Source organism: Bidens hawaiensis, unplaced genomic scaffold (genome assembly GCF_021521415.1).
Source record: "Bidens hawaiensis isolate Kalapana, Puna unplaced genomic scaffold, B.hawaiensis_p1.1 tig00000326_1, whole genome shotgun sequence".
NCBI classification, from domain to species: Eukaryota; Viridiplantae; Streptophyta; class Magnoliopsida; order Asterales; family Asteraceae; genus Bidens; species Bidens hawaiensis.
Window position 1 is genome coordinate 6,374,755 of NW_027491025.1, and position 21,813 is coordinate 6,396,567.

The window sequence follows — 21,813 nt, forward strand, 5'->3', positions numbered from 1 at the left end:
ACGGAGTACGGAGTACACTTGTCACAAGTTCATCCATTTGGACTGATGAGGATTCGTCACTTCGAATTCTGCTGCCAAGCTCACAATTTGGTGCCTTCGGTTGACAAATTCGCTGTTTTTTACAAAATGACAAGTCGGGGTGGGTGGTATAGTTGGGCTACCACCGGGAAAGGTCGATCAAGGTAGGCAATTCCATCAAGCACTTTTTGACCTCTAGAAATACTTGTTCAGCTTATGTGGTCCACTTGAAGTGTGCTTTCTTGAGACAATTTCTCATAGTTGAGACGAACGGATAAGACTTAGCCGCATGATTGGCTAAGAATCTGTTCAGCGCAGCCAACCTTCCATCAAGTGTCTGCACTTCTTTGAGGGAGGAAGGTGAAGGCATGCGGGCTACTGCCTGGACCTTATCTGGTTTGCCTTTGAAAGCCGCACTCCTTACTATCAACCCAAAAATTTTCCTTCTTCCATTTCGAAGGAGCACTTGCTGGGGTTCAGTTTCATGTTGATATGCCTGAGAGTCTCAAACGTTTCCTCTATGTCTCGAAGCATCTGATCTTCCTCAACACACTTTATCACCAGATCATCCATATACATTTCCAGATTTCACCCAATTTGTTCCTTAAAGGCTTCATCCATCAAACGCTGATATGTAGCACCCACGTTTTTCAATCCAAAGGGCATCATCTGGTAACAAAATATGCCTTGGTCTTGCGAAACACTGTCTTGTCCTCGTCACCTGCCGCCATGCGGATCTGGTGGTAGCCTTTGTAGGCATCAAAGAAACACTTAAACTTGAACGGGGCTACAACATCAACTTTGAGGTCGATTTATGGTAGTGTGTAACAATCCTTTGGACACGCCTTGTTTAGATCCTTGAAATTTATATACATTTGCCACGTCTCGTTGCTTTTGGGAACGATGACTGGGTTGGCGACCCGGGTCTGGTACTGGTTTGGATGGATAATTCCAGCATGTAGAAGGTCTTGAACTTGTTCGTTCATAGCTTTGGTCTGCTCCGGACCCATCTTACGCTTCTTTTGTACAATTGGTGTGAACGTTGGGTTCACCTGCAGCTTATGCTCTGCAATCATCCGCGGGACGCCAGTCATATCCGCGGGCTGCCAAGCAAATAGATCTATGTTCTTTGTTAACAGTTGCTTTAAGAATGTCCTCACTATCCCAGAAACAGCGGGCCCAATCGTTATCGTTTGGTCCGGAAACTTCTTGTTCAACACCCACTTTTCTGGCTCAGTCCTTTGAACTTGCTTTGGAACTTTGCTGGGTTTTGAACTTTCTGTTGTGAAGCAGTGATGGTTAATGCAAATGATTGCTACACCAGTGCGGGTCAGAACTCCTACCACACTGTGTGCTGTAGAGGGATGAGCATTAAAGTCACCGATTGCCTCACGTCCCAAGATGATATCATGCTTTGATGTCGCCGGTAAGACCAAAAAATCAACTTCTTCAGTTCTTGAATGAGTTCCATTACTAAGAGTGACTGGAAAAGATATTACACCTCAAGGGTGCATCACTTCACCCCCAAAACCAGACACAGGTGCGTGAATTGGTTTCAATCTTTCCTTGTCATCTTCATCAAGTTGTTCAAAACACTGTTCATACATTATGTCCGAGGTAATTCCAGTATCAAAGAAGACATAATGCGAACGGTAATGACCTATGAGGGCGGTGATTATCAATGGATTATTGTTGCAAGGTCCTTCTTTGACCCACAGAAAAATTACAGGTTCGTTTTTCCACTCCTCTTTATCAAATTCTCTCATCTTTCTTCCAACCTTGTGTCCGCCTTGTATCATGTGAACATTTAGGTCCTTGACCTGCTTCTTGGGCGGGCCCTGGTTATCTCGCGCGAATCCTTTTCAGTCCCTGGTCTTGCATTTCTGACCAAGTGTCCAAGCTTTCCAGAATTTACTGCCGCCTCGATTTCACCTTTCAAAGTTGTACATTCATCTGTGTTATGACCTATGTCGTCATGAAACGAACAGTGTTTCTTAGGATTGAGGAATGATCTTTTCGTGAGTGGCTGAGGTTTCCTAAAATTCATGTTCTCAGTGGTAAGAATCTCTGAAGGAGTCTTCGACAGTGGAGTCCAATTGTTGGTGACTCGCGCTAAAGAGCTCGCTTTGTTCTTGTTGCCTATCAGAGACCTGGCGTCAAACTACTTTGATGTTTTCGCGGATGGCTAGAGCCTTGACCAAATTGTTTCTTTGGCCTATCTATTTGGCCGCGGAGTTTGAAATTCTACTTTCGGAGTTTGTTTTTGGTTCTCAGAACCCAAAGTCTTATCAGTTCTCGCGAACAACTTGGCCGCAGTCATAATTTCGTCCCAAGTTTTGGGCATTCCGTCTCTACCAGTCAATGTTCGGATCAAAGCATCATTTTCACATTCTTGCTGAATGCTTCCCTCAGCATGTCCTCACTGACTCCGCCGATATTAAGACTTTCGTTGTTAAATCCAGAAATGAAGTCTTCGATAGACTCATTGTTTCGCCTAACAACGTCTAATATCTCGGAAGGATCACGGGTGTGCTTCTTCTGTTGACTGAAATGTTGGGAGAATTTAGCCACCAAGTCGTCCCAATTATGAATTTTCCCATCCGAAAGTTTTTCAAACCATTCACGTGCTACCCCCGCTAACATCAACGCAAACATGTGACACCGGTAGGGGAGAGTCCAACCACTGACACCTCCCTCTGCCACAAAGTTCAATAGGTGATCACTAGGATCAGTCATCCCGTTGTAATTTCCCAAAGATGTGGGAATCTTTGCATTAACTGGGAATGGCGCTGCTGCGATGGGCGCAACAAATTTTGACTTCTCAGCAAAAGGCTGCTGGGTGATACAGTTTGGTGAAGTCTTCATCTGCATCACTATGATACTCAGTATGGCGAACTATCGCACGTGGGCAAGTAGTTCACTCCCAACCATGAAGTCTGCTATCCCCGCTATAATAGCTTATAGCACTTGGACGGTACAACGAATCAAAACATTCAAATCCTCGCTATAGGAGGGTGGGCAGACGACCATACGAGGATGCTCGTGCCTCCTCCTAACAAATTCATCTTCAGGGAACCCTTCAGTTTGCATGGTTCCGCGCATCTGACTCCTCCGCACGGTTGTGGGAGGAGAAAGATATCTCCTGGGATATTCATCATAGGCCAGAGTACGAGCACGGATTCGTTCTTCACGAACCATGCGCTCGTACTCAGCCGTCGCATTCTCCTACTGAATACGTAACCATTCCTTGGGGGATATGGTTCCTTCAGCTCTGGAACTACGACGATGGGTTCTCACCGGCTCAGAATTGTCAGATCCATCGTCTAGACCCACCTTTATATGAGCCCGGCGAGTTTCCACCGTGACACGTCCTAAGTCACCCGGAGTAAACCTCCAAATGCTTCGACATCAGCAGTACATCTGGCAATCACAGGAGTTTCCGTCGGCCCTTCAAGAAATTGAGTCATATCGTTCGAACCAAAAACCAACAACAAATATTTACAATTCTAACACAAGCACGGATGGCGCTAATAAAGAAACACGGATCTAATACCCTTACGGGTCCTAGACCCAATGAGTCTAAGGGATGGGTCAAATACAATACTACCAAAGATACGAGTCCAATCTCCCAAAGTCCAATGACAGAAACCTGCAAAACAACCACCGTGAGCTCGTTACAGGAAGGACAAGAGGGAGGTCTTTCCGTAACCACCCTCCGATGTGATAATAAGTACAGTTCCGATAGAGAGAAAGTACTTTAAGTATTTAGAGTAGATAGTGGAGTGTGTATGTATTACCTTATAGAGATTGTGAAGTATTTATAGCCGAAGAGTGTGGGAATATTATTGGCCCAGATGTCCCTTTCTAGAAGATGCCCTTGTAACCGCTTAGACACGTGTCCTCTTGTAATAGGTTGGGCTATACGGCCCATGTGCATGGTTGTAACAACCTGGACAAGTGTCTGTACACGATAAGACGAGATAAACTTGGCCATGTGCATGGTTATAACAACCTGGCCACTTGTCCTTCTTCTATTGGCTGAATGATTACGTATTCACCAAGAAAGGATCTTGGTATATCTTCTAGAATAGAGTTCATTAAATATAGTTGTCCTATGAAGTTGCCTACTGGCCATCCTTGCGGGTGTGAACAGATGCGGATGACTCCTAAGGGTGTCTGGATCCTCCCGCACATAGTTCCTAGGAAGTAATGTTTGTTCTTCCTTTGTCTTGGGTTATGCGGGTGAATATATGTCCCACGGGTGGCATCTGAGAGGGTCCACTCTGACCCGCGGGTGGTACTTAAGGGTATTTGGGCCTTTTTAGTACCCTACCTCTATAAGTTCCCCCAGTCCATTGTTTCTTCTGCGTGAAGCTTTTATGCGGGTGAAATTTTGGACTTAAAGATATTTTGGGGATTTTTTGACTTTGCAAGTTGTTGTGGAGATATTTTTTGTTGGTGTGGATAATGATGCAAAACGTACGAAAGGACATTCTGCCAGCTGTCGCATAGTTGACGTGACGTCAGTGTCAGCTGTCACTGTACCCGACTGTTCACTTTTTTCGCTTTTTTTGGTTTTCCCGCGTGACGTGGCGCTATTCCATTGGACCAATTATTTCTCTTTCCACTGTTCATATCTCATCGCATTTATTGCGATGGGTATAAATAGTGATAATTATCTCTCTTTTAAAGTTTTGTCGTCCTTGATTTCTCATTTCTTCTTCATCTTTTGCTCTCGAATTCCTGATTACACGATTATCCTTATTCAAAATTGCTCGTTGCTTTCCTTTCTCCGTCGAATCAATGGCTGGTGATAAAAAGTTGTTGTCATCACCAAATATTGACACTGTATAGGTTAATTGGAAAGGATATGATTATGAGAAGATTATCACAACGTATGGAATTCCGGCCGAATGGGGTCCGGAGTTTCCTGCATCAGGATCTGTTGTAAACCTCCTTTTGGTAAGATGGCAGTTCATGCCGACTTCTTTTCTCATAGGAATCTTCGGTTTCCGATAACCAAGTTTCTCATGAATGCACTTAGCGCCGACGAGATCCATTTTTCATAGGTGCACACGTTCGGACTCATGCAGATTCGTCATTTCGAATTCGTATGTAGAGCGAATTGGATGGTTCCTCGTATTGATCGATTTCTGCTCTCCTACCGGGTGGTCAATCGTGATGGGTGGTTTAACTACGCCCCGATTCCAAAGAGGGTTATTGGAACTGAGCCGCCTCGTAGTGCTCATGACTGGAGGACAAAGTTCTTCTGGATCTCCAAGGACGTTGTTCCCATCACTATGGTTCGTCGTCCGGCCAACGAGACGCTACCGGATGTTGTTATTTCTCCACACGAGGGTCAGGAGTAGTTCCGCATGTTAATGCAAACACCTACCCCTATGCGGGTCATTCCGGAGGAAGCCTTAGTGTGGGCGGGTATGAGCTGTATGTGGCCATACCCGAAATTGGAACCGTTTTTTCAAAATGTGGATGAGAGTAAGTCCTACATCCTTTATAACTTTCCGTGATTTTGTTTTCGTGAGATTTTTTGTTTAATCCTTATTGCATATGTTTTCAGGTGAAGGGTCCATGTTGAACGCCCTTCAGGACGATATGGGTTGTCCACAAAAACGTATACACGATGTTAAGAACTTGCCCATCTTGGAAAAGACTCGAGACCACTTCCTCTTTCCCACTAAGGTGTGTGTCGAACCAATAGCCTCGGAGGCTATTTTTCAACTAGGTGCATACATTCATAACCCTCGTCCGTTAAATGTCATTACCTCTGATGGGGTGATAGTACTCTTGTCTTCGAGCGACGAGTCATCACTTTCCGAGGGAGAGTATATTGATGATATGTTTGGTGTTTCATCTATAGCGCATGCACTGGCAGAGTTGGAGCGAAAGAGGAAACAACGGTCCTCCAAGGCAGGTGACGCAGGGGCAAGCCACGCGGATGTTGAGGGGGGGCCTACAAAGAAGAAGCACCGGACCCATCGTCCGAAAAAAGAAAAACCAGCCTCACCGATCGTATTAAGGAGCTATCAAGTAAGTCTTCGTGGAAACTTTGTCTTTTCTTTATGCTTTTTTTTATCTAAATGTTATTTCTGTTATTTGCAAAGCCAAGTCGGGCCTAGTCGGGCTTACAGGTGGGTTGCCACCTTCTGAATTTGACGACTCACTTCCGTTTCTGATACGAACCAACTCACGGTGTCATGTTGGTCTACGAACACGGTGTCAAAACCGGTTGTCACCTGCTCTGGTTCGGGTTCAATAACACACTTGACAATAAACTCGGTCCATTCTGGACCCTTCTCGCCCTCTTGATTATCAAGATCAGCCCACGGGTACCTTTTACACTCGTCAAACTTGACATCCCGCGTAACGTGTACTCGCCTTTTGATCGGATCAAACATACGGTAGGCTTTTGTTCCAGGTTGAGTACCTAAGTGAATCATCACAATGCTTCGGTCGTCCAACTTCTTTTGACCGGTACCAAGGACTTTTGCATACGCCATGCATCCGAACACTTTAACGTGTGAAAGGTTTGGTTTTCTTCCTTTAAAATGCTTGTACGGAGTCGAATCCTTCAAAAATTTTGTTGGTGACCGGTTTAGTAAATAAACTGAGTGATGAACCGCTTCTCCCTATAGGTCTTGTGTTAGAGACATCACCTTTAAAAAACTTCGAGTCGTACCAAGTATGGTTCGATTTCTTCTTTCAACCACCCCGTTTTGATGTGGGGTGTACGGGGCCGTAAACTGATGTGCCACACCTATACTTGAAAAGTAATTTTCCAACACATGGATGTAAACTCACCCCCATTGTGGTTTCGTATGGTTTTAAGTTTCTTGCCCGTTTCATTTTCCACCCTTTTCATGAAATCTATGAGTAAACCCGCGACTTGGTCTTTCGTCTTTATCGTGAAAACCCACATATAGCGGGTGTAGTCGTCAACAACTAGTAAAAAGTATCGATTGCCACCATGTGTCTCGGGAGTAATCGTGCCACAAACATCGGCATAAACAAGCTCGAGCGGTACCTTTGCACTATAATTAGATTCTTTCGGGATATCCAATCTTGTTTGTTTGCCTAGCATACATGCATCACAAATTTGCATCGGGTGTTTGATTCTTGGCACTCCATCAGCGAGTATTGAGAGACCCCGAAGGGCATCAAAATTAAAATGTCCCAATCAAGCATTCCATATCCATGCAACATTATACAAATTGACTTGTAAGTAAACCGGGGAAACAACCTTTAAATTAATTTTATAAACCCGGTTAAAGGAACGCGGTACCTTGATTAGAAGTCTTCCATCTTGTTCGAATATCCATAAGATACCATCTTAGATCCTGATCTTGCATCCTGCTTCGTCTAATTGCCCGAGACTTATGATATTATTTTTGAGAGATGAAATAAAATAAACGTCACTCAAGGCTCCTTGTTCTTCCTTTTGACCTTCTACTACTATCATGCCCCGACCTTCGATTTCAACACATGAACCATCACCGAAACTTACTTTACTAGTCTTGTTATGATCGATGTTGGAAAACCATTCCGGATTTCCCAACATGTGGTTACTTGCCCCGTTATCAAGAATCTACGTGTTTTTATCACATGGGGTTGAAGCATATTGCTTCGGATCAACCCGGTCATCTTTTAGAAAAACGACATCCTCTTTACTCCGAGCTACCATCATCATGTTTAGAACCGGTCCGCCATCTTGAGCGAGGTTACTTTGATCGTTAATCTCCTTGTTTTGGTTATGACACGACGTGGCAAAGTGTCCTAGTTCATCACACCGATAACATTTAATCTTTGACTGATCCTTTTTCACTCGGGGTTCTTTCTTTTCCCAATCCACAACCTTACCCTTTCCCTTGTTCTTTTGACTTGATTCGGTTCCCATCTTGCCTTCCCATGACGCCTTTCATGATTGCTTTTAGCTTTCCATTCTTCATATGTATATAGGAGTTGTTCTTTTTACCAGACACGGGTTTGTCTTCATCTCCAGATCGTTCCTCAAACACTTTTAGGCGTCCAACGGTTTCATGGAACGCCATGGTCTTTATATCGGCAAATTGTTCAATAGTAGCAACAATTGCTATATACCTCTTTCTCGGAACGGACTTCAAAAGCTTTCTCACAAGGGTCTTTTCTTCAAACAGTTCTCCAAGATTGCTTGCTTTGGAAGCTATTTGGCTAATCTTGGTCGAGAAGTCATCAATCGTATCCATTACTTTCATCTTGAGTACATCGAATTCATGTTGAAGAGACTCAATACGTGCTTCCCGAACACTATCAACCCCAGAAAAACGAGTCTTTAGTGCATCCCAAATCTCTTTAGTGGTGGAAAGGTGAGCCATTAGCATCACCAAAGCCTCTCGCATGGCTTGATAAAGATACACAATCACCAACCCGTCTATCTTCGAGTCAACCATCGTTCCCGTTCTTGTTTCGATAGCCTTCAACTACCCTTGAACCTTGAAGATGGCCTTGATTCTTACCGTCCAAATCGTATAATTGGTGGACGTAAGAATCAGAAACTGAATCGAGAGGGAACTTGGTTCTTTAGGAAAGCCCATCTCCCATATTTTTCTTTGATCGTTGGTATTTTAAATTAAACCTCGGTTCAGTTTTCTTGAACACGTAAACAAGTAACGTGTGATTTCAAACACAAAACAAAAAAATTTGTGTTTTGTTCTTCGAAATCTTGTGTCCACAAAAGAAACCAATTAAGAATTCAATTGCAAAAAGAAAAATTGTATTATTCAATTGGGCAGGCCTTAATTGTCTAAAAGACAAAACAACTTTATGACTTTTCTTTTCAATTCTTTAATCACAAGAACCTTTTCTTCCCTTTGACTTTCGTGACTCTCACGACAACCCAAACAATTTAACAAATCTAAATTGTTACTGCCAAAGAGAAACACAAGCCAGTTCTTCCAACCTCTTCGTCAGATGAGGATAAAAAACTTCTCCAAGTTCCAACTGAAATGCCACTGTTACGCCGTTAAAATCCAACACACCGGTAACCAGAATCTTGTTCTTTTCCGCTGACTCTTGATCTCCGATCACCGCCATCACAAGCTCTTGCGGTGAAACACCGTCCTTACTTGCCGGATCTTCTTGATCGGTAATCCTCGCAGACGATCTTAGAACCTTAACCGTGGCTCTTGATACCAATTGAAGACAATAAGATTTCAAGTCTAAACCTTTATTGTATTGATTGATAAGTTGTGAATACTTGATTACAAATAACCCTATTTATAACCATAAAATTACTTGTTTGAAAAGAATAGGAGAAAAACTAACTCAAAAACCTCCTAGGTTTGTAAGTACGACAACTAGGTCCCCGCACTTACAAAAGATTACACTAACACGTCTTGCAAAAAAAACATGACTAAATATAAACTACTTATTACACGAATAGATTGTCACCAATATCTAAAGCAAGATTTGTCTTTTAAGTCAAAATAAGCATAAAAAGCCTTTTGAAAGAAAAAAAGATGCCTCAAGAATTTTTTTTTCCATCCATACATTTCTCGTTGAAGATGCAAGAAATGTTAGATAGCATGTAAGCAAATTTTGGAAACAAAATGAATTTGGTTTACCATTCAAACATTTCTCAATTCAAGACATTTAATCATATCTTTAGAACCTCAAGCTTACAATCCAAATCTTATATAGACTAAATCATATTTTATTAGCACCCTGAACTTGTGGAAGATAATAAATCAATTAAACCATGATGAACTACAACTGAATGGAGTTATTCAACCACTGATTGAATGTCAAATTGAAACGGTATAGAGAAAATAAAATCTTATTGAAAACGATATTAAGGAGATTGAATATTTTGTATATTGATACAGAGGTACAAAGACATACATATATAGTCACGATTACATAATTACAGCCATGGTTTAAGCATATATACAAGGAAGGTAAATTAACATTTGACTAACATAATTCTCTAGAATATTCTTTGATATTTTGAATTTGAAACCAATTAATGTGATGGAGTCATATTGGATGCCATAGTGTTAATAGAAGAATCATAATTTCTGTCATTGATTTGCTTAAACTTAAAATTTGTAATGATACCTTATTCTACTTTACTATTGAATCATTGGGCTCTCAAGTCACGTGCCAGTTTCAACTTCCAATGGCAAGAGATTAGCAATGGTGTTAGGAAAGAAGTCAGAACACGGAAGAAAATACTAGTCCTGATTAAAGAACATGAAGAAACACAGATCTAATCCTCTTACGGGTCCTAGATCCAATGAGTCCACAGGTATGGGTCAAATACAATACTACCAACGATACAAGTCCAATCTCCCAAAGTCCAATAACAGAAACCTGCAAAACAACCACCGTGAGCTCGTTACGGGAAAGACAAGAGGGGGTCTTCCCGTAATCACCCACCGGCGTGAGAATAAGTATAGTTCCGATAGAGAGAAAGTACTTTAAGTATTTAGAGTAAATAGTGTAGTGTGTATGTATTACCTCATGGAGATTGTGAAGTATTTATAACCGAAGAGTGTGAGAATATTATTGGCCCAGCTGTCCCTTTCTAGAAGATGCCCTTGTAACTGCTTAGACACTTGTCCTCTTGTAATAGGTTGGGCTATACGGCCCATGTTCATGGTTGTAACAACCTGGACACATGTATATACACGATAGGACGAGATAAACCTGGCCATGTGCACGGTTATAACAACCTGGCCAACTGTCCTTCTTCTATTGGCTGAAGGATCACGTATTCACCAAGAACGGATCTTGGTAAATCTTCTAGAAAGATAGTTGATTAAATACAGCTGTCCTATGACGTTGCCTCCTGGCCATCCTTGTGGGTGTGAACAATACCCTGCGGATGACTCCTGAGGTCGTCTCGATCCTCCCGCACATAGTTCCTAGGAAGTAATGTTTGTTCTTCCTTTGTCTTGGGTTATGTGGGTGATTTATATGTCCCGCGGGTGTCATCTGAGAGGGTCCCCTCTGACCCATGTGTTGGTGCATAGATGTCAGTAGTTCATATGTCTAATGTCTGTAATCGAGTCTGTAATATTGTTTGTGTATTTGTTTGTTAAAGCGAAGTTGTTGGCAAGTTCGCTTAGGCGAACTTGTTAACCAAGCGAAGTTGTTGACAAGTTCGCCTAGGCGAACTTGTTGAACGAGCGAAGTTATGGACAACTTCGCCTGAGGCGAAGTTGTCGTGTATTTATATAGTGTACGGCTGATCGTTTTACAGGTTGATTGAGTTGGTTAATTTACGTGTAATTCAGTGAGTCAAGTGACGTGAGGTCGAGAGTCTGTAAGTATCACGGTTCGAGTTATTAATATAACGTGTGTTTGTTCGTATCGTGTTCGTGTGTTTGTGAGCTTGTGTTCTACGTCCTTAACGATCTACACAGGGATTCCGCACCTGTGTATATCGGGATATCTCGTGTGATCCGTCCAGGGAACCTACAATTGGTATCAGAGCTTTTGCTCGATTGTGTGGTTCGGGATATTCACGCGGGTGTAGAATTCGTTCCATTTCGGGTATTCACGGGACGAGTTTGTGGTGTTTTTGCTCATTCTAGCCTCCTACCAGTGTGTTTAAGCCTTTAAACAGTCAAAAACGTCGTTAAAATCCGATTTTCAGATCTGCAGAAAGTTTAAGTCCGTCAGGCGAAGTTGCTGTTCATCAGGCGAAGTTGCCGTCAGGATACGTAGGGTTTCAGCGAAGATATAAGGAGAAGCTAAGTTATTTACAACTTCGCCTACCTCCTCAACTTCGCCTAACTCAGCGAAGTTCTCATCAAGTTCGCCTACTCTCTAAGTTCGCTTACCCTAAGCGAAGTTATTCTTAACTTCGCCCAGTCACGCGAATTTAAGAAGAATCCAGCGAAGTTATTACTTAAGCGAAGTTATCCTTAACTTCGCCTACAGTACTGTTCAGAGGAAATTTCTTAACTTCGCATTTTCAGAATTTTTCAGGTTTCTTAGTCTTCAAGAAGAATGTCGTCGATCAACATTTCGGAGCTTGTAAAGATGGAAGTTGAAGCGGGGTCAGCTACAAAGGCCCCAAGGTTGCTGAAGGGAACCGATTTTGTCGCGTGGAAGGATCGGTTCATACAATACGTTAAGTACCAGGATGCGAAAATGTGGGTATGCATCCAAGATGGATATATTCCACCAATCATGGAGTATGAGGGTCGAGACCAAATCAAGAAATACAGTAAAATGGAAGAGGAGGAGAAAAAGATGTATGAAGCCGAGAGCAAGGCTCATGCTGCAATCACAATGGCTCTTCCACAGGAGATCCTCCATACGTTCAGAAAGTATACATCAGCTAGAGAGCTTTGGGAAGCTCTTGAGAGCAGATTTGAAGGGAATGTAGGTATTCGGGCTTCAAAGATAAAGTTGCTCAAGACTCAATTTTCAGTTTTTAAGTACTTAAAGAACGAATCTCTGGATGACATTATCACTCGATATTATCATCTAATGACTGAATTGAGTAACTACTCCATTTCATACCGAGAAGAAGAGATTGTGGAAAAACTTCTCGATGCTCTCCCACCAAAATGGGAGATGTATACTGTACTGATGAGGGAAGACAAGGACTTCCCTACTTATGATCTTGAAACCACTGTCAACAAGCTCAAAACTTTTGAGCTTAATATGGTAAGAAAAGAAACATCTATGGATCAGGTTCAAGATCCAGGCATGTACGGTGCTAAAGTAAACTCAAATTCAAGTTCAAAGACTGATTCTGCCGCCTACTACTCGAAGGGCGAGTCTTGTGACAAGTCATCACAGGAGGGGCATGTGTCAGTAAACTCAAATGGGGATGTTTGCTTTGTTGCGGGTGGATCAAGTGGTACTCAACAGACAGCAAGCAAGATTAGTGGATCTACAAGTTCCTCAAGCAATAATTACTCTAAGATGCCAATGAGCGTCAAATCTGCTGAAGAGCAGTTTGGCCTCTATGCTTCGTTTATTGCTTCATATGAAAACTATATTCAAGGAAAGGTTGTTGATCCAGCGATGCTGGATGAAGACTATGACCAGATCGATGCTGATGATCTGGAGGAAATGGATTTACAATGGCAGATGGCCATGATAGTGAGGAGAGTGAAGAAGTTTATGAGAAAGACGGGGAGAAAGTTTGTTGGTGGCAGGCCAGGGTTCGACAAGTCTAAGGTGAGGTGCTATAACTGTCAACAAAACGGGCACTTTGCCAAAGAGTGCAGAAACGAGCGAGTTGAACGTGGTCAGGGCCGGTCTGCACGGCACACTGGGAGTAGTAAAGAAGTCAATGCCATGATGTCCAGAGAAGCAGGTGAATACAACTGGAACCTGCATTTGAATGAAACTAGTGAACAGGCAAATATGGCTAAGGTTGAGAATGAAGAATGTGAGAAGACTACCGGAGAAGAGAAAGCTACTGGTAAGGAAAAAGCTTTCATGACAGACAACAAGGATCAACTCTCCGAGGTAAGTTCTAAATCTATTTGTACTAAATGTGAGAATTTGTCTGAGCAACTTGCTACCATAACTGATCAGTATGTTCGTTTAGATGCTGAATTTAAAACTCTTAAAGAAGATCATCACTTTATGAAAGCAAGAGAAAACAGTTACAAAGTTAAAATAAAAGCGTGTGAAAAAGATGTTAAAAGCTTAAAAACAAAACTTGCTGAAAAAATTGAAGTAATTGATCTAAGTTATGAGGTTTTAGAAGAAAAGACTAAACTGATTGCTGAACGAGAAAAGCAGATTGCTGACCACCAGGTGAAAGTGGTGGAACTGAACCGAAAACTTGAGCAGTTCAGAAATTCCTCAGCTATTCTTGATCACCTAGTTAGTGATCAAGGTACCTCTACAAAGAGAGGAGGAATTGGTTATCACGATGTTCCACCACCTTATAACCACAATTACACTTTTAACCCTAGTGTTCAGAAATATGTTGATTTTGAAGTTCCTCAGACAACTCCAATCAAGGTTACGAGTAAAGAACCAAGTGTTAGTAGTGGCGAAACGAGTTCGCCTGTTTCAAGTGTGAAGATTTCTGTTACGAGTCCAGTCTCATCAGATTCGGATAAGTTGTCCGAATCGGGTAAGACAAAAGAGAAGGTAGTGTTACCCACTGGTGGAGAAAAAGATAAAACCTATAAAAAGTGTACTCCACTCAACCCGTACGTCCCACCTTATGTGAGACGAACGGCCGGTAACACTGCCTCGACATCCAAAACAACCTTTGAAAAGAAAATGGAGTATAGGTGTTGTTTTAGGTGTAATAAGTTAGGACATCTTGTTGCAGATTGCCCTCTGACGCCGAAATTCAGAGGCGTGAGGCCTATTAAAATTGAGCATAAGTCTAATGGTAATTTTAATACTGTTAAAAATGAAAACCCTTCAAAGTTCCGAAATGTAACTAATTCAGGTTTTCACAGAAACAAACCTCAGTTTAACAATGCTAATAACCAAACCACAAGATATAATACTTTCAATATAAATAGGTTTGGAAGGCCTCACACTCAATTTACAAGGAGATTTCATAATATGACTGACAGGAATTATCCAGATGCTAACTTTGGAAAGCAGAAGTACGGAATGTATAGATCCAAGACCAATTGGTCTTGGGTCCCTAGATTCTAATCCTTTGCTTTATTGTGCAGGAACAGTTGAACAGGGCTGCCCACAGTCTTTGGATTGTAGATAGCGGCTGTTCCCGGCACATGACGGGTAACAAATACTTGTTGCACGACTTAAAACCTGTTCAAGGAGCGAGAGTTAGTTTTGCTGGTGAAAGTGGAGGAAGAATTACTGGAAAATGAACGGTGTCCAATGGGAAAATAACTCTTGAGAATGTGAACTTTGTAGAAGAGTTGAAGCACAATCTGCTGAGTGTGTCGCAGATTTGTGATAAGGAGTACACTGTTCATTTCACGAAGAATGAGGCGATCGTGTTGAAGCCTGGTTTTCAGATACCAGACGAGTGGATAGTGATGAAAGCTCCACGTGATACAAATACTTATGTGATGGATATGAGGTCTACTGAAATGGCCACGGGAGAATCATGTTTAATGACGAAAGCAAGCGAATCGGAATCCGAACTGTGACACGGGAGGATGGGGCACATTCATCTTCGGAAGATGAACCACATTGTCAGGAATGGACTTGTGATGGGCGTTCCCTTGAAAAGTTTTAACTTTGAAGACAAATGTATTGCATGCAAGAAGGGAAAGCAACACAAGAAATCCCATCTCACCAAGAAGGTCAACTCAATTGCCAGTACTCTAGAACTGCTTCACATGGATCTCTTCGGTCCCGTGAATGTAAAAAGTCTAGGAGGTACTTCTTACTGCTTGGTGATCACTGATGACTACTCGCGATATTCGTGGGTATATTTTCTGAAATCGAAAGATGAGACGGCTCAAATGGTGAAGAATTTGATTACCAAAGTTGAGAACGTCATGAGTAAAACAGTTAAGTTCATCAGGAGTGACAATGGAACGGAGTTTAAGAATTTTGAAATGGAGATCTTCTGTCTTCAGAAAGGAATTGAACATCAATACAGCGCTCCGTATACTCCGCAACAGAATGGAGTGGCTGAAAGGAAGAACCGAACTTCAATTGAAGGAGCCAGAACTATGCTGGCAGATTCGAAGCTTCCTATGATGTTCTGGGCTGAAGCAGTTGCTACAGCCTGCTATGTTCTGAATAGAGTGTTAACCGTTAAGAGACTTGGTAAAACGTGTTACGAGCTTATGCATGGGAGGAAGCCCAACTTGAGTGGTCTTGAACCATTCGGGTCCCCTTGTTCGATCTTGAAGACAAATTCTAAATTTGGCGAAGTAACCGATGAAGGAATCTTAGTCGGTTATGTTGTTGGTACTCCCAACAGACGTGTCTTCAATACTTCGACTTGCAAGGTGGAGGTGGTGTGTAACACCGACATCACAAGTTACCAACCGCCAAAACCAAGCAATGGACCTGCTGAGCTTTTCGACTATGTTAAGCTTTTTAAGTCATTTAACGTACCGGATTTGGAAATTTCTGAAGAAGAAGAAAGAGTTGCGATGAAGATGATACTTGATGAGGAAGAAAATCTATTGCAAAGACAGCTTATTGATAAATGTCAACCTTCCTCATCAAACACTATCGGTACCTCTGCTGCCTTTGCTGAAGAAGAATTTATCAATCCTTTTCACTCTCAACATGAAACAACCATTGACGAGATCTCTTCTAATTTGGAAGATAATTTGCATGTCGGTTCTGTTCCGACCACGAGAATTCATAAAGATCACCCTTTGGATAATGTGATTGGTGATGTGTCCTCAGGTGTCCAAACGAGAAGTAACTTGAATGAACATACCTGTGTTTATACAAGCATTAAGGAGACAAGAATAATCAATGAATGCCTGTATACCTGCTTTATAAGCTAGATTGAACCGAAGAATTATCAAATGGCTTTAAAGGACAGCTCGTGGGTCGAAACCATGCAAGAATAGTTGGCTCAATTTGAGAAGATGGAAGTTTGGACTTTGGTTGAAAAACCAAAGAATGTGCATGCGATAGGCACAAAATGGGTGTTCAAGTGCAAGAGAGATGATAAGGGGATTATTATCAGAAACAAGGCGAGGCTAGTCGTTAAAGGTTTTAATCAACAAGAGGGGATTGATTATAACGAAGTGGTCGCTCCTGTCGCCAGGTTGGAAGCCATAAGATTGTTTTTAGCGTTTGCTGCTTATGAAAAGATGAAGGTGTTTCAGCTAGATGTGAAGAGTGCGTTTTTGAATGGGAAAGTTGATGAGGTTGTGTATGTTGAGCAACCTCCGGGTTTTCCTGACCCAGACTTTCCAGATCACGTGTACAGGTTGAGCAAGGCGTTGTATGGATTACATCAGGCACCTCCTGCCTGGTATTCAACTTTATCGGATTACTTGCTCGAGAATGGTTTTGAAAGAGGGAAAATTGATAGCACGTTGTTCTTCAAAAGAGATGGAAGCGACTTCCTGCTGGTACAAGTCTACGTGGATGACATTATATTTGCTGCATCAAAAGTCTCCATGTGTCAGGAGTTTGAAGCCGTCATGAAGAAAAGGTTTGAAATGAGTGCTATGGGTGAACTAACTTTCTTTCTAGGATTGCAGGTTGATCAGAAGAAGGACGGGATGTTCATTCATCAGACGAAGTATGTTCATGATGTGCTCAAGCGCTTCAAGATGGAGGACAGTTCTCCATATGATACTCCAATCTGCGTCAATCACAAATTGGGTGCTGAAGTAGACGGTGATGCAGATGTGGACCCAACTCAATATCGGGCAATAATAGGTTCTTTAATGTACTTAACTGCATCTAGGCCTGATATAATGTTCATTGTTTGTCTTTGTGCACGTTTTCAGGCAAATCCAAAAGAATCTCATTTGAAAGGTGCAAAGAGGATACTGCGGTATCTCAAGGGCAAGCCGAAGCTGGGGTTGTGGTACCCGAGAGGAGGAGACTTGGAGCTGGTCGCTTACACAGATTCTGATTATGGAGGGTGCAATCAGAGTCGGAAGTCAACAACTGGAGGATGTTAGTTTCTTGGTGGCAGATTGGTGTCGTGGCAATGCAAGAAGCAGACTTCAGTCGCAATTTCAACCTGTGAGGCAGAATACATGGCAGCATCCAACTGCTGCTCTCAGGTTCTTTGGATTCAACAACAGTTGCGCGACTATGGTCTGAATTTCTTACTTACTCCTATTTGCATTGACAACACAGCTGCTATCTCAATAACTAACAATCCCGTGAAACATAGTAAAACTAAACACATTGACATACGTCATCATTTCATACGGGATTGTGCTGAGAAGAAACTGATAATTCTTGAAAAGGTGGATACGCTTGATAATTTCGCTGATTTATACACTAAAGCGTTTGACAAATCCAGATTTCAAAACCTTATTGAACTGAATGGGATGATCAATCCCGAGTAACCATGCTTTTCTTGTAATATTTAAAAAAAAAAAAAAAAAAAAAAAACGTCACTAATCGCTTAAAAATATGTCGGTTACATCAGTTTGAAGGACTTGTCTTCGTATATGTTTTGGTCCTCATTTTCTACTTGTAGATTTTGAGGATAGCCATTAACCAGATTACTGATAGTGACCGGGGCGGTTTATGATGAGTTTTTCATTCTTTTGCTTAAAATTAGTCGATCATACTTAGTTAGAAGGACACATACTAGTATGTGGTCGGTCCAGCTGATCCATTGGATCTTCGGGATAGCCGTTTACCTGAAGACTTTGTTTTGGTCGGGGCGATTAATGTTAAAATTTTTGAAAGAAAAGGGAAATGAAATTATTTTTTCAAGTCTGTTACTTCGTAAGAAGTTCGTTAACTATGTTTAACAGAAAATTGATCCAACCTTGGAAAATGATAGTTATACTAATTCTGTGTGCTTAGCTAGTGAAGTTATTAGGCTTAAAAGGCTTTAGGACAGTCATTGTATGTCATGGTAACTTTCTATGATGCGTAAAAGTAGATGTGATACAAACTAAATTTACTTGATTTTACGTGGAAACTCCTTAAGAGTTTTGCATGTCTTCATATATATCTTTCCGAATGATAGGCAGAAAAGCGATTACCCAGTCATACACGAGCCCATGTGTGTTCTGATTCCCGTGAAGATAGCGTCTCAAGATACTGCAGTGATCCAGATTCGGGACTTGCAGATAATTTCTACTTTGAAGTCTATGTTTATTAAAAAAAAAAAAAATATTTGGAGTTATTGAAACATATTAGAGATGACAAAATCAAGACTTCACAATCATTGAGTAAGAGAGAAGAACGGGAAGGAGATCAAGAATACTTACAACTTAATCAGACACTATGGGTCGAAGTCAATTCGGGGTGACTTGGGGAAAGCCAAATACGCTTTGAGGAGAGATAGGAGGCATCAATATTTCTGAGTTGTTGCCCACTTAAATTTTGAGGCTTAATTGAATATAACTCGTATCACAGAAACGATGAAAACCATCTTAAGTTATTTACCTGCTTACAACCTATCTCTTTATGTCATAATACAGCTAAACACAGATCTATGTGACAGTCACATACTTAGTATGATTCCTGTTCGGATCTTTTCTAAAACGTGGTAGTCCCTAACTAGACTGAAATTTGATCCCTTATACTTTAAATTTTTTAAGTTTTTGTACTTAGATAGTTTTATGATTTTTTAACTGGTTACTTAGACTTGATCGTGTCGCTTAGTTCTTCAAGGAAAGTTTTTATAACTTAATTGGAAAAATGTTCAAATTATAAGGTTTGATTTTGTAAATATAGGCGATGTTGTTAAACAGGCGAAGTTGTGAATAGGCGAAGTTATCCGTAACTTCGCCTGTATAACTCCGCCCCTATATATAGAATTCTTAGAGTCAAACTGTTCATTATTCAGCGAACTTATATCCACAGCGAACATACTTTTCCGGCGAACTTGTTCTTTCAACCGATTACGTGTTATTTATTCCCGATTTTCACACCGATTCAAGGTTCGAAATGCCATTATATCACATAGTCAATGTTCATTCAAGCGTCTAAATGTTCGTTTCGACTGTTTTCGAACCCTCGGACCATCGGTTTTGAAACCGAGTTTCATAACTTGTGTTTTTACGTGTTAAGAACTATTCTGATCGTCTAGATAACCTTAAACCATGTTATTCGGAGTCCTTAATCTTCAAACTTATCATAAATTCTCGGATTTTGAATTTTGAATTATCCTAACTGTCGCCGATTCAGATTCAGGCGAAGTTAGGGTTTAGGCGAAGTTATCCGTAACTTCGCCTGAAGCTTAAGTTCGCCTGAGGCGAAGTTATCCGCAACTTCGCCTGAAACTTAAATTCGCCTAAGGCGATGTTATGATGAGGCGATGTTAACATTAACTTCGCCTAGATCTTTTTTACTTAATATTAATTAGACGAACTTAAAGCTGAAGCGAAGTTGTTCCCAACTTCGCCTCAACTTTAACTTCGCCTATACAGAGTTTCTCACAACTTCGCTCATGGTAACCAGCGAACTTGTGTTATTCTTTAACGTTTATCTAACTTGGTTAGTTTGTTGCAGATATGGCTGCGGTAGCTGGTGCTGGAGGTGCAGGAGGAGACGATGGTGATAACCAACGTCAATTTTTCCTGGGTCACAATATGTACATCACCCTTGACCCGGAGGCGAGCGGTGTGGACGATTACCGCGAGATCATAACTTTCCTCCTACGCTCGAGGATTTTTCATGCCATCACAAACACTCTGCCGATATCTCTACCAAATATCGAAGACTTCTGGCAGACGGTCGAATACGACTGTCGTGTTGAGCCCCCGGTCATGAGAGCGACTGTGAACAATCAACAAGTTCAGTTCAATTCTGAACAGATTCGGGTGGCATTACGATTTGGAGAAGAGACGAGGGACGACCCAACTGAGTTCGTAGCTCCGTTTCGTGATGGAGCGTTTCTCCGAATGGGCTACTCTGGTCCATTAGGTGATACCCAGAGGAGGAAGGGTTTCCTTCTAGATCAGTGGCGCTTCCTCATGCACGTTATGATAGTTTGCATGTCTGGGAGGAAGGCGGGCACTGACGGTATGGGTGCGACCATGCAGTCTGCAATGACTGCACTGACTTACAATAAACGCTTCAGTTTCAGTCAGATGGTCTTTTACGAGATTGACAGGCAAAGAAGGGCGATGTCTCGGGAGCGGTTCATTATGTACCCACGTTTTATCCAGATGATATTGAACCATGTGGCTCCGAATCTACCGCAGAGACGCCCGATAAGATACGTGGAATCTGTGAGCAAACGTATCTTTGCTCAATGCCGCACTTCAAGTGCGAGGTGCAACCCTGAACGTCGTCCCAGGCATACTCCACTGTTTGGGTTTTTAATTAACCCAGAGTATGTTCCTGCTGGTGGGGACGAGTTCAGAGATCCTCAACCGCGACAGGCAAGAGCAACTCAAGCTGTTCCTGCTCCTGCTGTGCCTGTTGCGTCGGCTGTAGAGGATATAGATCTTGACGCTGTCTTTGGAGGTCAAGGTTATTTTGATATGGATCAAGTTGAAGAGGTGCAGGTCTCGGCTACACAAGGTTCGGGTGTGAGAGCTACTAGAGCAGCTACATCGATGGCTGACTCCGATTTGGATGAGATCATGGATGAGGGGAGACGGTTGATGGTGTCTCGAGAGAGAACGTTTGGGAAAAGAAAGAGAACGGAGGATGATGAAGAGTCAGAAGAGGAAGAAGACATACATAAGCTGATAAGAAGATCAAGACGGGAAAGGACAGGTGCTGGCATGGGAGCTGGAGAGACTTCAAGGACGGTACGTTTCGCTCCGGCCGCACTGTCTGGTATGTCTATTGTTCCTTCTTCTGTACAGGTTACAAGTACAAGCGCTGCGGATGTTCCCGTGGTGGCTACATCATCTGCTGGCATTCCATCCATCACTGCTATCCAGACGTCGACTCCGGAGATCGTGTCTCTACCACCTCCAACGCTTACTCAGTCGGTGGTAGCTGCACGATTTGTAGAGTCAACGGTCATCACTACTGCAGGGTTATCAGGTATGGTACCACCTGCGGTTACGCCTGCTTCTGGTGTCTCGCCTTCGCCTACTTCAGACTCAGAGAGAATAGCTTCACTAGAACGGATCGTGGAAGAGCAATCTAAGACTATTCAAAGCCTAGTGGAAGCAAATCAACTACAGGCATCCCTCCTGGTTGAGCATGGGAAAGTTATAGATGCCTTGAAGGAGTTCTTGGCATCTCAGG

The 21,813-nt window shown here is 42.1% G+C and overlaps 1 protein-coding gene across 1 annotated transcript; it reads right to left on the reverse strand.

Moving 5' to 3' along the window:
- Window positions 1–830: 830 nt before the first annotated feature.
- Window positions 831–1,817, reverse strand: LOC143622028 (uncharacterized). Its single transcript, XM_077093283.1, has 2 exons — window positions 1,550–1,817; window positions 831–1,501 (listed from the first exon to the last, which is right to left on the reverse strand). The coding sequence occupies exons 1-2, from the start codon at window positions 1,815–1,817 to the stop codon at window positions 831–833; spliced, it is 939 nt and encodes a 312-aa protein (XP_076949398.1).
- Between the last annotated feature and the right edge of the window lie 19,996 nt (window positions 1,818–21,813).